General features: G+C 35.0%; 2 protein-coding genes across 2 annotated transcripts; one reads left to right on the forward strand and one right to left on the reverse strand.

Moving 5' to 3' along the window:
• The first annotated feature begins 1,119 nt into the window (after positions 1–1,119).
• LOC139868611 (uncharacterized) lies at positions 1,120–11,980 on the forward strand. Its single transcript, XM_071856945.1, has 6 exons — positions 1,120–1,392; positions 1,653–1,759; positions 1,857–1,989; positions 2,091–2,285; positions 11,267–11,449; positions 11,852–11,980. The coding sequence occupies exons 1-6, from the start codon at positions 1,120–1,122 to the stop codon at positions 11,978–11,980; spliced, it is 1,020 nt and encodes a 339-aa protein (XP_071713046.1).
• A 712-nt stretch (positions 11,981–12,692) lies between these two features.
• Positions 12,693–16,767, reverse strand: LOC139867406 (cyclic nucleotide-gated ion channel 18-like). Its single transcript, XM_071855775.1, has 6 exons — positions 16,066–16,767; positions 15,266–15,478; positions 14,758–15,059; positions 14,280–14,391; positions 13,934–14,170; positions 12,693–13,536 (listed from the first exon to the last, which is right to left on the reverse strand). The coding sequence occupies exons 1-6, from the start codon at positions 16,531–16,533 to the stop codon at positions 12,811–12,813; spliced, it is 2,058 nt and encodes a 685-aa protein (XP_071711876.1). The 5' UTR covers positions 16,534–16,767; the 3' UTR covers positions 12,693–12,810.
• Positions 16,768–18,241: the final 1,474 nt, after the last annotated feature.

The following is an 18,241-nucleotide window of genomic DNA, read 5'->3' on the forward strand; positions in this document are numbered from 1 at the left end:
CTCGCCACTAAAACCCTAAAATATCACATTTTGTAACTGTACTCATCATTACTCCAAATTTCATCAATTCATCTCCGTTTATTTCGTTTACGGTAATTCGTTACTCTATTTATTGATTCAGTTACTAGTAACTTTACTGTTTTGTTTAATTTACTGTTTGTATTCATTTTTTGTATTATCGTCTCTTAAATAGTTAGATTCATGATTTCAAATCTATACCACTTGCTCTCTGAACTTAGTTATTGAATGTAGATAGGGTTTTATTGTTGGATCTGTAGTTTGAATCGCAATTATTAGGTCAATGCAAAGTGTTTATTCAAGGTTTGTGTACTGTATTTTTCATTTTGATCTGATTGCTTGCTGTTGTATTGTTTAGTTATCGCTTAATTCATTTCAGTTTTTCAAATTAGGATCTGAAATGTAGACTTTGTTTTTGATGACATGATAGATTGAATTTGCTATTTATGTGATGATATGTGTTTGTAAATACATATTCATATGCTAGGGAGTTATTCAATTCGTAATGTATCTAAAATTCAGATATTTTCAAGATGATTAAAGTAGTTTTGTCATTAACATAGTTATGTATGCATTTTAAGTTAGGAATTTATCCAAGGTTGTAACCAGGGACTGGTTGGTCGACGTTGTAAGGACTAGTCGGCTAGGTCGGAGACTATTCGGACGTTGACCAACTTTGACTGTGATGTATTTGACCTACTTTGACTGCTTTTGACCGATAATTCTGATTTGACCAACTAAACTTGAACCTAATAAATTGACCAAGCCGGAGTCTCAAATAATAGTACTAAATATCATTAGTTACAAGATCATGTAGCCAGAATTAAGAAGTGCCATATTGTTCTATCGTTGAAGAGTTGACGTCGTTTTCAATTAAAACAATGTACTCATGTGCTTCAGAGTTTTAAATCAGTTGTAGAACATGTGTAAATGCGTTGATACTAGTAGTGAAGTGCTGGTTTCTTCTTTAGTCTTGACTTGATTGTTTGCGTAGTCTTTAACCTTTCATATGTTAGTATCTTTAGTTGATGTTTCTGTTAATAATATCAATATGCTTTCGATATCATGTTATTTTTTCTTAATTTTTTCAGGTGTAAAATGATGTCTGAAAATGCTCTTAGAGATCTTAATCTGCTCCCAATATCTGAGAAGAAAATTGAGACTGCAAGTAAAGGCATTCTAACTAAGCACTATGTTGAACATACTGACGAAATTGTTGGAGGAAAACAAAGAAAAAACGTCGTCTCTTTGGTTGAAACCCCTATCAATGGAAATGAGGTTCCACATGTGGGCCCGGAGGTGGTGGTTTCAGAAGTGGAATACATTGAATCTGATAAATTGGATGATCTTGAAGATGTTGATAAGAGCCTTAAGGTATATTTGCTTATCTTTAACTGTATTAGGATTTCTGATCAAAATTATACCATAATATGAAAGTGTACGCTACTTATATGAAAACGAGTCAATTTGGGTTGTATTATGTTTGTCTTCGGTCAAATGTGTAGAAAATTTTAAGCTATCTGTGAGTAAAGTGGATCAAAGTAGTATAAAGTACACTTGTGCAGTCAAATACCTAAAACGACTAATTATCAGTTACAAAATGATAATTTTATAATATATACATTATTATTTAGGTGCTTGTAGCTGGATTAGAGTCTAAAGACTGGGTTTTACTTTGTGAGACTCTTAACAATGTACGACGTTTCTCAATATACCACAAGGAAGCTTTGGAAGACATTCTGTAAGCTTCTGTTATTTTCTAAATATGTGTCTGCTTAAAGTTTTTTATTTATTAATATTCTTACCAGTATTTGTTGACACAATATTTTTACAAATAGGGAAAATGTGATTTCTCTTGTTGTGAAAGCTTTAAAGAACCCAAGAAGTGCTGTTTGTAAAACTGCTATCATGACTTCTGCTGACATTTTTAAAGCCTTTGGCGATAGCATAATTGATGCATTGGATCCACTCGTAAGATCCTTCTTTTATACTGCACTGATTTTTTTATTTTTTGGTAAAAACTGATTTATTTTTTCTTATTTTGCTTTTTGGCGAATTATGTTTGCTTTTAGCTTGTAGTACTACTTTTGAAGTCTTCTCAAGATAAACGGTTTGTGTGTGAGGCTGCTGAGAAAGCTTTGATAACTTTGACAATTTCGGTCTCCCCTGTTTTGTTGTTGCCAAAGGTGCAACCTTACCTTAAGAACCGCAATCCTCGTATACGTGCAAAGGCTTCGATGTGTGTTTCTCGTATTGTACCTAGGCTGGTAAGTACATGCCAGTTAAAAATACGTTTGCAAATAATTAGCTTATTCACTATTCAATATGATTTTGAAGTATTATACAACGACAATAGTAATCCAACTTTCTTTAATAAAGCATTTTTTGCACTTGAATATGCTTTAGTTGGCAGTTGAAAATTGACATCCTTTTTTGTAGTTAAATGTCTTAACTTAAACAATTTGATCTGTTAAAAGGTAATATGTGTTGGGATTTAACAAGTTTGATAAGTCTTAAAACCTTTTAAGAATCATAATATTCGGAAGCGTGTAATTACCAATTAAACTTGTTTATCTTTAAACCATTTTAAAGTTAAACCCCATGGATCAAATTGTGAAATAATGCTTACTAATTAACAAGAAAGGAAGAGTGTTTTATACCTCCTTAAACTAAGTTTAAGGGCTGAAAATTGCTTGAATGATGATGAGGAAGATGATGAGACAAAGTACCAACACACCCTTGTATTGGCTAGACTTTAATCACCTTGATAACTAGCTTCAAACCCACTTTCTTTGAACCCAAAAAACTGGACAGCAACTTGCAAAAGATGGTGATGAATGGAGTCTCAAAACTATGAAACCTCAAGAGATAATACCCCAAACTTTTACCCAACACCTAATGCTATGGTTAGGATTTATTGACACTTAATTTTAACTTGAAAATGGACTTGAAAAACCTTCTCCTAACAGCCAAATATTTCGGCCAGAATAGAGAGAAAAAGGAGCAGAATTTTCAAGCTAGTTCTATGTGTGTTTTCATGCAAGTCTTAGTCAAAATGCCTTGGTATACTTCATATCATGACCTTGAAAGTTGAAGCCTCAAAAATACCAAAGGAATAAGCATGTGAGGGCATTTCTTGGGGCTACAAAATCTGCCCACACTAACCCATTATTTTATACAAGATGCAATTTTTATAAAACTTGTATAAACTTTTATAAAACTTGTATATGTATTTGTTACTTGCAATAATTTTATAAACCATTTTATAAAATATAACACAACATAATTATTTAAACCTATAAATAATTAAATATAAATTATCCAAATAATTTATCTCAAGTGATGATATTTTAGAAAACCGATTTTCTAAAGTTCAAGTGTCGCGTATTTATTTAACGACCCAATCGTTAAGATTAAATACATATAAGGTGTTGGTAAGCTTGTTATTGGGTATGACCCGACTTGGATCATAACATGTTAGCCACATTAATTTAATATGTCTCTCGGGCATACGAAATACTTTCAATCTCCCACTTGCACGAGAAACATAAGAAATTAATGCAAGTGATGGATACCACCTAACGACCGTCCATCACCCCCAATATGTTATGACTTTGTGCCATTCAATAACATCATCCTTTTCGAGTTCCCATCTCGAATATGATTAGGTGATTCTTTCATTTTATCCTTTCGTCCTAGATGTCATGTCAAATCCAAGAGATACAGAGTGACCACTCTCTTATAGATTTAACTTTATCAGGCCTTAGACATCTGACTCTCAACGAATAAGAGGGACAAATTCCATCTTGACTACATACGTCCTAGATACACACTTTGTATTATACCTGAGCTCTTCCTTATGTACTACCATATTTCAGAATAGCGAAGGAAAGAATCAAGGCATAATACTCGGTGAATATCAGGACCCAATATGTATCTCAGGTCAGAGGATACAATGATATTCGCCTTTACTCAAGATTACATGTGATCAACCACAAAGGCTCCATACAGTAAATCTTGAGAGCGGGTCTTCCAATATTTGTATCCCACAAATATCTATGAACCTTGGTAGCAACCTTGCCCTACATTCAACCTGAATGTATACCAATCCAAGTTCATAATAGTCTAAACCTCACACTTGTTCCCACAAATGTGATCGACTACGGAAATTTAGAATAATTGCTTATTCATGGATGAAATATGCAAAATAGGGACTTAACTCAAATAAATTAACACCATAGTTATATTAATGAGTTTGAATAATTTCGTTCCGGTACAATGCTTAAAATAGATCATATCCAATCACTAGAATATCGAAGCCCTAATGCACAAACATGTCCCTCATGTTTTGGCCCATGTAAAAGCTTCGTGAGTGGATCCGCAACATTATGATCTGTATGAACTTTGCGAATACATATCTTTCCTTTTTCAACTTCATCCCTTATGTAGTTGAATCTCCGCTCAATGTGACGAGTCTTTTGATGGGCACGAGGTTCCTTGATTTGAGCAATCGCACCCTCGTTGTCACAAAAGATCTCAAGAGGGTCCTGAATGGAAGGGACCACTCCTAAGTCGTCGATGAATTTCTTCATCCATGCAGCTTCCTGAGCTGCCAGTGAGGCGGCAATGTACTCCGACTCTGTAGTGGATAACGCAACAACCTCCTGTTTCGAACTCTTCCAAGAGACCGCACCACCATTTAACATGAAGACATAACCGGATTGTGATCGAGAGTCATCTCGATCAGTTTGGAAACTCGCATCCACGTAACCTTTTACAACGAGTTCCTCCTCACCAGACCCATATATTAGAAACATATCCTTAGTCCTCCTAAGGTATTTCAATATACTTTTAACAGCAATCCAATGACTGTTTCCTGGGTTATTCTGGTATCTACTTGTCAAGCTTAGAGCGCATGACACATCCGGTCTAGTACATATCATTGCATACATGATAGACCCAATAGCAGATGCGTATGGGACTTTCTTCATTTTCTCTTGTTCATCTTTCGTGGTGGGACACTGAGATGAACTGAGACTGGTTCCTCTTTGAATAGGTACCAAACCTTTCTTAGAGTTTTCCATCTTGAACCTTTTCAAGATTTTATCAATGTATGTACTTTGACTTAAACCTATCAATCTCTTGGATCTATTCCTATAGATCCCTATCCCCAATATGTATTGTGCATCTCCAAGATCCTTAATGGAGAAGCAACTCCTTAGCCAAGTTTTGACTCCTTGCATTGTGGTAATATCATTCCCAAATAATAATATATCATCCACATATAGTACAAGGAATATGATAGTGCTCCCACTAGCTTTCTTATATACACAAGCTTCATCACCATTTTTAATGAAGCCAAATTTCTCGGCTTCCTCATTAAAACGATGATTCCACATTCTAGATGCTTGTTTCAATCCGTAGATTGACTTCTTTAACTTGCATACCCTTTTAGGATATTTTGGATCAACAAAACCTTCAGGCTGGACCATATAGACATCTTCCATAAGATATCCATTTAGGAAAGCGGTTTTGACATCCATTTGCCATATTTCATAGTCGTAGTGAGCAGCAATGGCAAATAATATCCTAATAGACTTTAGCATTGCCACTGGCGAGAAAGTTTCATCATAATCAACCCCTTGAGTTTGAGTGAAACCTTTTGCTACAAGTCTAGCTTTATATGTATCCAAGTTTCCATGTATGTCGGTTTTCTTCTTGAAAAGCCATTTGCAATCAACTAGCTTAGAGCTAGGAGGTTGCTCAACAAGTTCCCACACTTGGTTTTCATACATGGATTGCATCTCGGCGTCCATGGCATCCTGCCATTTATCTTTATCAATCCTTGATAAAGCATCTTGGTAGTTTGTCGGTTCATCCAAATCAACCGTATAACAACCATCTATGAGAAACCCATATCTCTCAGGAGGATTGCTAATCCTACCAGATCTACGAATGTCTTGTGTATTTTGATCATCCATTTGATCACTATCAACATTTTCATGTTGAGTGCTAGTGTTAACCAATTGTGTATCATCTACTTGATCTTGAACCTCTTCAAGATCTATCTTCCTTTCACTATTTCCTTCCATTAGGAACTTAGTTTCAAGGAATTCCGCCTTCCGAGCAACAAATACATTCTGCTCGGATGGATCATAGAAATAGTATCCCATATCATCCTTGGGATATCCTATGAAGATACACTTCGTGGATCGAGCATTCAACTTATTAGGGACGTAACGCTTAGGATAAGCTTCACATCCCCATACCTTTAAGTATGATAGAGATGGGGTTTTACCAAACCACATCTCGTGAGGAGTTCGTTCCACTTTCTTGGTTGGGGCCATATTTAAAATACGAGCCGCGGAGCTTAGACAATAACCCCAAAATGATAGAGGCAACGAGCTTCTTGCCATCATAGATCGAACCATATCCATTAGGGTTCGGTTCCTCCTTTCGGAAACTCCATTAAGTTGGGGTGTTCCGGGTGGAGTAAGTTGTGAGATAATCCCACAACTCCTAAGATGATCTTGGAAAGCATCGCTCAGGTATTCACCTCCTCTATCGGTACGAAGTACCTTAATTGTCTTGTTGAGTTGATTTTGTACTTCGTTTTGATATTCTTTGAATGCTTCAAACGTTTCGTCCTTGTGTCTTAATAAATAGACATATCCGAAACGACTAAAGTCATCAATGAAAGTAACAAAGTATCTTTCACCATTCCTAGTCATGGGTTTAAAGGGTCCACATACATCCGAATGTATTAATCCTAATAAATCTTTAGCCCTTTCATAAGTCCCTTTGAAAGGTGCTTTAGTCATCTTGCCTTGTAAACAAGATTCACATACATCAAACGAATCCATTTCATTTGATTTCAAAAGTCCATCCTTTTGAAGTGTATGCATTCGGTTCTTGTTTATGTGACCAAGGCGACAATGCCATAAATAGGAATCACTCAAATCCCTTTTGAGTTTCTTGGTGCTTGTATGGTACATTGAGCTACTAGATGATGTGTCATCATGAACCAATTCATAAATTCCATTTGAAGGTGAAGCCTTGAAATAGAATACATTATCCAAATAAATATGGATATCATCATTAACAAAATTAAGATAAAAACCACATTGTTTCAAACGGGAAATGGAAATAATGTTTCGACATAAATCGGGTGCATACAAAACATCTTTCAAAATAAGTTCCAAACCACTTGGAAGCTTTAACACAAAGTCTCCTTGAGCCTTCACTTGCACTTTGGCTCCATTACCCATGTAGAGACTTGATGTTCCCGTTTGCTTGCTACTTCTTTTGAACCCCTGCAATGAATTGCAAATGTGAGTTCCACATCCAGTGTCTAATACCCATGTATTAGAAGAAGTAATACTAAGCTCTATATATACCATATATATATTACCTGAGGTTTGCCCTGCATCCCTCTTGTCCTTCAACTCCTTAAGATAGACCGGACAGTTTCGTTTCCAATGACCCATTTCACCGCAACCGAAACATGGGTCTTCCTTTGGGTTTGCCTTCTCGGCTACCTTTTGCTTCTTAGCTTTGTTCTTGGTTGGGGTAACCATCTTCCCCTTCCCTTTGCCTTGATGGGCGGGTCCTTTCCTCTTAGCCACCTTTGGCTTAGAGGTGTTACCTTTGGATCCACCTTGATCGATTGCTAACACGGGTAAAGCCCTTTTACCCATGCTAGTTTCCGCCGTTCTAAGCATACCGTGAAGCTCACCTATGCTCTTATCCATCCCATTCATATTGTAATTAATTACAAATTGATCAAACCTTTTTGATAGGGAGTTAAGGATAAGATCGGTGGCTAACTCATTAGATATGTTTAGGTTAAGACGGTTAGCACGATCGATAAGGCTTTTCATCTTAAGTACATAAGATGAAACCGATTGGGTATCGTCCATACGACAAGCATGTAGCGCCCGAACCGTTTCGAAGCGTTCGACACGCGCTTGTTGGAGGAACATCTCCTTCAATTGCGTTATCATGTCGTATGCACTATGATGCTCGAAATCCTTTTGGAGTTCGGGTATCATAGTCCCAAGCATTAAGCATGAGACTTGAAGGGAGTCGTGGCAATACTTATCGTAAGAGGCCATTGCCTCCACATCATTCTCATCCGGTTGATCGGGAATGGGGTCCTCAAGCACATACATTTTATCCTCTTGTTTGAGGACAATCCGAAGATTGCGGAACCAATCCATAAAGTTTGTATGGTTGAGTTTGTCTTTCTCTAAGAGAGACCTTAATGATAGGTGGTTCAGGTTAAGTGGTGCGTTTGGAATGTTGTTGTTGTTATTTGCGGCCATCTACAAAATTAACAAAGTTCGTTTAAGTATTGATTTTAATTTAACATTCAATACCCTTTTAAAATTTTAATTGACTTATTAAATATTGGAATCCAACGGTAAATCAAATTTCGGTTAGGTGACCTTTATCCCGTTATTTGATTTAGCTAGGTAGTCATTATATGACAATTGCAATCCTTTTGCAACTTCTAAGTTATGGGATCATGCAATCCTTTTGCATGGCATATTTATCCCATCAACGCCTTTTTGTTCCTCATGCTTCGGTGACCCTAAGTTCATGATTCCCAAATCAAGTCGTCCCACTTGTGTAAACATGTAAATTCAACATACAAGTGGTTAGGTGACCTTTATCCCACAAGTGTGCGAAATTTACCTTATTGATATTAGTCCGCTCATGACGGTTAGGTGACCTTTATCCCGTCAAGAGTTTCTTAATATGTCTAAGTGTTTTCACAAAAGGATGGCGTTAAACTTGTTTAGCTTGTTTGTTAAAGGGATTTTGAGTTTTCGTTATTTCTAGTTTAGGAAAACTTTTGCACCATACACCAACATGCATTTAGTGTATGGTTTATTTGAAAATCCATTTTCATGTTTTGTAATTAAGCCAATTACTTGATATAAACCATTTTATATGTATGATCCTTATCATGTTCTTAATAACCATTTATTAAGGTTCTCGGTTGCCTTTTAAATTTAACCATTTAAATTGCCGTTTTGCATGTACTTAGCACGTCTAATTTAACCAATTAAAATGTCGTTTTGTTAGTTGTTATCTTGTGATTAATTGTATCAACCAAAAATACAAAACAATAATCATACAAACAACCACATATGCAAAATAAGTATGTTCACAATCTAGCCATTTTGGTGGACATTTGTTTAGCCGAAAACAAATGTCACCGGGTAAGGGTTAATCATACAAAGTAGGAGATTACAATCTCCCACTTAACCTTGCATCCATATGCTCCTTGTGTTCTTGAAGTCTTCATGATCTTGTTCTTCATTTTTACAAAATATGTATCCTAATACATTTTTATCTAGAAAATGAAATACAACCTATTCTATTTTACATACCAAATGTAAAACAAATTACATAGCCAAAATAATAATTATTACATGCCAATTGAATGAATAAAATTACATACCAAATGAATATAACAAATCAACCAAATATAACATGCAATCAACACAAGGTCAAGGCTAGGATTGTGAACTTTAACATGCAACCAAAATTGACCAAAATGCAAGTTCCAAACCCTCTTGGAACCTCTTTCAAATTCGGCCAAGCTTACAAACCCACCCAAACCCATTTGTTTTTGCAATCTACATTCATGCATGTTAGTAGATTGCAAATGTAGTGGGTTTTAAACAACAATTCGAAGCATATTTCAACAACTTCGGCTCTGATACCATTGTTGGGATTTAACAAGTTTGATAAGTCTTAAAACCTTTTAAGAATCATAATATTCGGAAGCGTGTAATTACCAATTAAACTTGTTTATCTTTAAACCATTTTAAAGTTAAACCCCATGGATCAAATTGTGAAATAATGCTTACTAATTAACAAGAAAGGAAGAGTGTTTTATACCTCCTTAAACTAAGTTTAAGGGCTGAAAATTGCTTGAATGATGATGAGGAAGATGATGAGACAAAGTACCAACACACCCTTGTATTGGCTAGACTTTAATCACCTTGATAACTAGCTTCAAACCCACTTTCTTTGAACCCAAAAAACTGGACAGCAACTTGCAAAAGATGGTGATGAATGGAGTCTCAAAACTATGAAACCTCAAGAGATAATACCCCAAACTTTTACCCAACACCTAATGCTATGGTTAGGATTTATTGACACTTAATTTTAACTTGAAAATGGACTTGAAAAACCTTCTCCTAACAGCCAAATATTTCGGCCAGAATAGAGAGAAAAAGGAGCAGAATTTTCAAGCTAGTTCTATGTGTGTTTTCATGCAAGTCTTAGTCAAAATGCCTTGGTATACTTCATATCATGACCTTGAAAGTTGAAGCCTCAAAAATACCAAAGGAATAAGCATGTGAGGGCATTTCTTGGGGCTACAAAATCTGCCCACACTAACCCATTATTTTATACAAGATGCAATTTTTATAAAACTTGTATAAACTTTTATAAAACTTGTATATGTATTTGTTACTTGCAATAATTTTATAAACCATTTTATAAAATATAACACAACATAATTATTTAAACCTATAAATAATTAAATATAAATTATCCAAATAATTTATCTCAAGTGATGATATTTTAGAAAACCGATTTTCTAAAGTTCAAGTGTCGCGTATTTATTTAACGACCCAATCGTTAAGATTAAATACATATAAGGTGTTGGTAAGCTTGTTATTGGGTATGACCCGACTTGGATCATAACATGTTAGCCACATTAATTTAATATGTCTCTCGGGCATACGAAATACTTTCAATATGTTACCCAAATCAACCCATTTAAAGGTGAACAGGTTAAGGTTGTTATCAATACTATGTGTATGTTTTGGTTTTGGGTATTTTGTAGATGATACTTCAAAAGATAGCTTTTCATTGCATTGTGTTACCTTCATATTCATGAACTGTTGTAAAAAAACCTTGATTACTCTTTTTTTAAGAACATACAGATCCGATTTTTCAAAATCCGTTTCATTAATCGGTCAACGTTGGTTAATGGGTCAAAATTGGATATGTTGGTCAAAGTCAGTTAAAGTTGGTCAAAGTCTCTTAAAGTCAAATTTGGTCAACATTTTAATATGAATTTAAATTAGAATTTTAGAGTTTTGAAGCAAATGAACGATTATGTTTATGTTTTTTTGACAATTATGTTAATGTTTTTAAAAATTATTTATTTTATTTTGATAGCACGTTTGTTTATGTATTCAATTTTTTTCTGAATTATGTAAAGGGTGCTGAGGGAATCAGAGATTATGGAATTGAAAAGTTAATCCAACTAGCTTCTTCCCAATTGAGTGACCAACTCCCCGAGTCACGTGAGTCAGCTCGTGCTCTTCTTTTGGAGCTACAAATAGCATATGAAAAATCTCCCGTTTTGGCACAAGAACAAGACACGTTAACTAACGAACCTAAGGTACAGACTTGGCAGACGTTTTGTGAGTCTAACCTTCCAAAGTTAAGTTCCCAAGCCGTTCTTCGTGTCACTAGCATTTCACGAGAGGGTCCCGGTTCAGGTTTGTAACACCAAAAGATGAAATATATGGTATGTTTGGTGTTATAGTGAGTACTGTATGATTTTTCCAGTATCGTTAAATGTTCTTTACTTGTAAATGCTTTGCATTAAGTTTGAAAATATGTGATTGAAGTATGTAGGTGAGATATGCGATCTAAACATTCTCACAGCCATTCATTTACGAAGTGCATACTATATACTATACAGTATTATGTGAATGGCTTCATTTTTGCTGCTTTATTGCCCTTTATATCACTTCACATGTGTATGTTTTTTCTGGATCTGTAATTACATATGGTATAGTTGTTGAACAATAACTTTATGTTGATTGTCATATACTCATATTACAACTGTACAAGTACAACACCTGTAGCAGGACCTGATTTATGGTATTTGGTCCTAATAGCCCTGAAATTAGGGGACATGAAGTAAACATGGTACTTATACGATTAAGATTACAGTTAGCGGTAACTGTTAGATCAGTTAGGGCCGTATTCGATAAGTCGATAAGGATCAGTTACCTGAGGGGCCACTTTAGACTTGTTTGCGCAAAAGATTACAGTTATGGCATTATATGGAGTAGTATTTTAGGGTCAGTACTTACCACCCAATTTTTATCTCCATCTGTAGCCAGAAGGAGTGTTATTTGTGTAGTGTTTGGTAAACAGTCTCAGTCAGTCGACAATAATTTGTTGTAATCTGAACCCATTGTTTAATAGCAACATTGTATAGGTTATGTATTATATCTAATGTATAGTGTAGGTGCCTAAGTACATAAACGGTTTGTTACTAAAAAGATACTAAAATTTTTACAACTTTTACTATTGTGCAAGACATAATTTGAAAATTCATATTTTAGGTATTTAAGCTCTATAAACTTATTTTTGTAGTGTTTTTTTTACTGTTCTTTGATACATACATTATGCATATGACAGCGAGTTAAATAATATATAGTCTTTAGATCTTAAATACATAATTTTCAAATTTCACATCATTCAATGCGTGAATTTTTTTGAATTTTGAAACAATAAACCCTTACATAAATGCCATCAAAAATTTAGGATATGGTAACTAACTACGGAGTACTAATTACTAATTACAAGAAACACACAACATTTCATTAACAAATATTTAACATGCTTGTAACTTAATTGTTGATTGTTACTATCAAATAAAATTATTGCGTTACAATCTTGAGAAATTAGCTAATTTGGCTTGCAACATATATATACGAAGTTTATATATTCGCTACCGTTCAAATTTCAAAATCTAGGCTCATCTGGTTTGAACAATTGAGGCATTTTAAGACTCGTAGATGAATCAACAGACGTCACTTTATGATGCCCAATCCCCTTTCTTGTATTCGCAGCAAATCTCGACGCCAAAATTGTTGCACTAACTCCAACTCCCGACTGTTGACCGCCACCATGTCCATCACTAGACCTTGGACTACCATCACTCCCCGACTCATAATAATAACCATCCACCATTTCCTCTTGAAGGGCCAATTCTTTTGCAAGCTTTCGTCGTTTGTATTTTCTCCAAGCAGCTTGCACGAAACAAGCACCCCATGTTCTCCATTGGTGAGAATAATATCTAAATGCATGTTGTAGCTTCTTGCTATGAAGGTATTTGAATTGGTTAGCCACAAATTTAAGATCTTCGGCTCGTAATGCAAAGCCTTCTACTTCTGTTAGAGTTCTAACGGATCTTGTTGACGAAGGGTAACTAGTGGGGTTTGGTAGTAACGCCCATGTGAGTAATTCTTCGCCACAAAAGTCCCCTGGTCTAAGAGTGATAGAATTGAAGAACCCTGATCTTCCACCGCCGGTAGTTGAGCTTTCCAACTGTCCTCTGATTATAAATAGCATCTCGTTTACGGGATCGTCTTCACGAACAATGTAAGTGCCTTGTGTGCTTAAGCATGACACGAGTCTTTCGCATATGGCGTCAAGAAGATTGTCATCCATTTGTGAAAAGAAAGGCACCTAAGTGAAAAAAAGGTAGAAAATGTCATCAATACAGTTTGCAAGAGTTTACGATATAATCAAAACCATAATTACGAAGATAGTCCCCGTCCTGAACTTTTTTGCATTGGTAGTCCTCGAGGTTTACAATTTTTGCGTGGATAGTCCTTTCGTCTAACGGTTGCTAATTAAAAGTATTGATTATCATCATACGGAGGGAGTATCAAAGCAAAAAATGTAAACCACAAAAACAACCAACGCAAAAGAACAGGTTTAGGGACTATCTGCGCAAATTTGGGTAAACCACATGGACTATCCGCGTAATTATGTCTATAATCAATAATCAATGATAAATAATCATAAGTAGATAAGAGTTGGTTAAGTAACATGCTGAGGATATAAGATGGTGAAGACATACCCGACGAACAAGATTAAGGCATAGATGGCGTTGAATTTCACGACGAAGATCAATAGGCAACGACTGCAAAATGGACTCTTCATCAACTCCTCTAGTTGCCAGCCACTTATATTGTACATAACGCCGAACTCGATCTTGCAAGTCTTGAGGTAATTGACGGTGTCTCATCCATTCCTCTGTGTCTCTTTTCTTGATCCTCCATTCTTCTAGTCTCACCGTCATGGATTGCAAGTATGTCTGGTAAAATAGGCATCATATGTATCATCTCAGGTCCAAAATCATCATAGTGGTGGAATATGCATAGTTAAAAAGATATTTGTGTTTTAAAATTAATGAATAAAAATACCTGCATGTTTCCTATCAATTGTGCAAATAGAATTAGACCACCAATACATATGGCAGAGCAGAATAATGTCTCACCAATGTAGATACTAGTATCCAGATTCTGTCCGTATGAACTGCAAATATATTGACAAAACATTTGTCATTAGTAATTAGTTTACTGATATGTTGTTAGCGAAGTTTGAGAATCAGGACTCATTAATCAGAACTTCAACTATACTGAGCTATCTTAGAGCCTGTTTACTATTTTTTTCATTAAGTTCTCTATGGGTATAGATGACATTATGGATATAGATGGCTATATGCAGTAATCAGTGAATGAATAATGTTGTTTACTTTTTGTGCCAAAACATTTAGCATTGGTAATTAGTTTAGTGATCAAATTTGGTTACTTTATTTTGAATTTTAGATGTCAAATAAGTAATCAAGAACTAATTGCACTGCAAGGGTTTCAAAAAGATGGGATTTTTAAATGATGGTACCTCAAATTTCTCAAACCCCACCAAAGGCAATATAAATACTTCTCGAAGAACTTGGATGAAGCAACTTCACTTGTAAAAGCATCCGCAAACATTCCAAATTTAAAAGGAGAAGTTTCATTGCTAGCATCACATAAGGTTCTCAAACTTGTTGTTTCAAGCCATTTTTTACGTTCGGGTTGATTTACGCTGTTACAATCCAAAAAACTTATACAAACTTTTGATTCCATCTCCTGTTTACACCCTTGTTGCCAGCAAGAATGTTGACGCCCTATTGACATTAAATACCATGAAGCTCCCAATACCTAATATAACAGAAGTAATACTTCAAAAACTATCATTATATCATTAAAGTTTAGTATCATGTTTAAGGGGCAAAAGTTATAAAATGTCATTAACACCCTTAAATAATTTTTTCATATTGAAATTTATTTAGGGGGCAAATGCCCCCTTGTACGGACATCTCTGTTTGTTTGAGTGGTTATATAAGAGATTTGGAAATGATGCTTACATGACTAGCAAGCATGTAAAGTAGGAGATTGTAAGCAGCACCAGCCCAAGCTGTTTTGGCAACAAACCCCGTCGATTTTATGATCCTCTGATTTAATGGGAAAATGACAAATAATCGAGGTATATACTGAATGAGTACGATTAGAGATAGCGTATTATTAGCATGATCTTTGGTGTTCCGTTTTGTTGCTGGTATGATCAGCTCATGAACTATCTGCAGCACAAAGGAATTCCATAAGTTAATTTTTTTTACTTTCATATAAAGTTTTTCTTCATTTCTTGGTACATAATTCAGCATTGTATCGGTTATCACTAAACGTACTCCAATTTGTTTACATAGACGGGTTATTGTGTACTAGGCCCCTCAAACGTTGTACAATTCCCGATTAATCCCCCTTTCTACAATCAAACCGACTAGATTTTTCAAAAACACTCTAATTAATCGGTCGATGTCAGTCAACGGGTCAAAATCAGATTTAGTTGGTCAAAGCCCAATTTAGTCGGTCAAGAACCGGTCAAAGTTAAAATTGGTTAATATTAGTCGGTTAATATTTAGTCAGTCAATATGGTTCATATGGGTCTTACGCCTAAAACGAATGCCTAAAGATATACGGGGGATGCAACACATAAAAAAACTTTAACGTTGAGCGAATTAAACATGTTTTTAGTCATATAAAACAAGCATATATATATATCATTACTCGCGAAAGAAATTTATAAAGAGCTCGAAATAGAATCCAAGCTACCAAAGTATCTCAAATTAAAGACACGATACCGACAAATAACGAATTATAATCTTGCCTGAGGTAATGGGAGCGAAGCTGCAACATCTATAATAAAATCGGACCTTAAATATTTCCTCGCAATCGCTCGTTTATCCATCACAAGCTCCCCTCTACCAAAAACTTTAGAACTAGGCGCAACAAATGCGGTACGAAACTTAACCAATATATGTAAAACAAAAAACACGTCAGCAATAGACCGCCACGTATTAATAGCAATTGCAGCAGAATTATCGGTTGTCATGCACGTATCTCCACCAACATAAGGCAGGTAAAAATAAAGCGGATCAATAAAAAGTGACATGAGACACGTTACGAGAAAAAAATGATTCCATTGCGTAACAACTTCGCCATTTGGATCGAGGATTTGGTACTGCCATAATGTCTCGCTGCTAACTTGATCGGATGCGATGGTTTTTGCGTTCTGTCGAGTAAGCGATTGACGGAGACGGAAGGCGGGTGTTGTTAGGACGCGATTCATCATCATCGTGACGTCACCGCATGTTAGGGTTCCGGTTATTGGTGGTGAGAAATAGCGCGCGAAATATGTCTGTTGTATGGTGGTAATTATGTGATGATAACAGATTAACAGAAACCAGAAATGTTTATTTACAAATATTGTCCCTTGATCAGTGATGGGTTTAGAAGTTGGTCCTTGAAGTTTGTTTTAGTGCTTGTGGTTCATATAATTGGGATTTGTTTTCCATTTTAGTCTTGTTTAAAAAATATCTATACGTTATTATATAATAAGAAAAGAAATATAAAATATAATGGAAGACACTCAAACAGAAAAACAGAAGTTTATTTGTACACAGTTTTTAGAAGTACTAGAGTTGCATGATAGCCATTGGATCATCACTGTCAGTGGTCCAAATCTTTTATAAACTTTTATTAAAAACACCGTAATATGTATAAATTTGTGTGTGTGTGTGTGTGTTGGGGGGGGGGGGGGGATGTCTCGCCCATTACCATTTGAGTTTCGCACTAGGTTTATAATCTCTCCGTCTCAAATCTATTGTCACCAAATAAAAAACACACCGTTTAAGAAAAAAAAATATATACTTGTCACATATATTTTTCTGTTTATTTTCCAGTTTTACTCCTTACTTTTTATCTAATCTTTTTGTCATACATGCATAAAGTAGGCCACAAAAGACTTTTATCACAATATTCTTTTCCATTTATGAATGTGGACAATTAATTTGGGGCATCCCAAAATGAAATAATGGACTATAGATTTGAGACGAAAGAAGTATATCTTCAATTAGATATTATATGTATATGAAAATGTAACCAAATTACTATGGTATTTGCATTTAACTTTCTAAATTATTTTATTATATGTATTTAATATGTTATAGTAGGTAAACTTCAATTAGATATTTACATTATTAATCTCTCAATCTTAATTTGATTGATCCCTTTAACATGTTTATTAAATCTTCATCTTCCTTCCATTAAATATTTACAAAATGGTAAACCCAAACGTCTTATAATAACCCAAATCAAAATTAAAACTAAATCAAATCGAAACCAAATCCAGAGGCATATTTTCATCTTGTTCGCCTCATCATGAGCAAACCCGAATTCAGAGGTTCTAATGAATTACAAGTTTAATATTTATCTTCAAAACCTTAATAGAAATTTAATTCCTATATATGCTGCTTGTAGGTTTCAGAAGCATTCAAGAAATTAAATAAGCTCTAAATCGAAGTTGAATTTATACAAAAAAACAAAAAAAATGTAATAACTATACTTAACATTTTGAGTCAAATTAGTACAGAAGGATCCTTACCCAGCCATACCCAATCATCAAATTTGTACATATATTTGCAAAAGAGGAACAAATCTGTTTCAGTTTTAATTAATAGTTTCATACCCATCGTCATTTTTAAAAGCATTTCTCTTTTAGGATTTGTTGCAGAAGAGAATTAAATCAACTCGCCATCGATTGCAGCAGAGAATTAAATCTTGAAACCGAGAAACCTTCTTGTGATTTGTTATTTTATTATTTGTTACTGTCGTCACCGTTCCATCAATTTTCACCGGTTGTACCCATCAACAATAGTCACAAATCAAAACCACCATCGTCATCTTGCTGGAAACCGTGTTCATCATCCTTGCTAGCAAGGTTAACGAATTTCAGGTCATATTCTTCATCCGTTTTGATCGTCCATGTTCATCATCCTTCCTAG

This window comes from Rutidosis leptorrhynchoides, chromosome 9 (assembly GCF_046630445.1).
Source record: "Rutidosis leptorrhynchoides isolate AG116_Rl617_1_P2 chromosome 9, CSIRO_AGI_Rlap_v1, whole genome shotgun sequence".
NCBI lineage: Eukaryota > Viridiplantae > Streptophyta > Magnoliopsida > Asterales > Asteraceae > Rutidosis > Rutidosis leptorrhynchoides.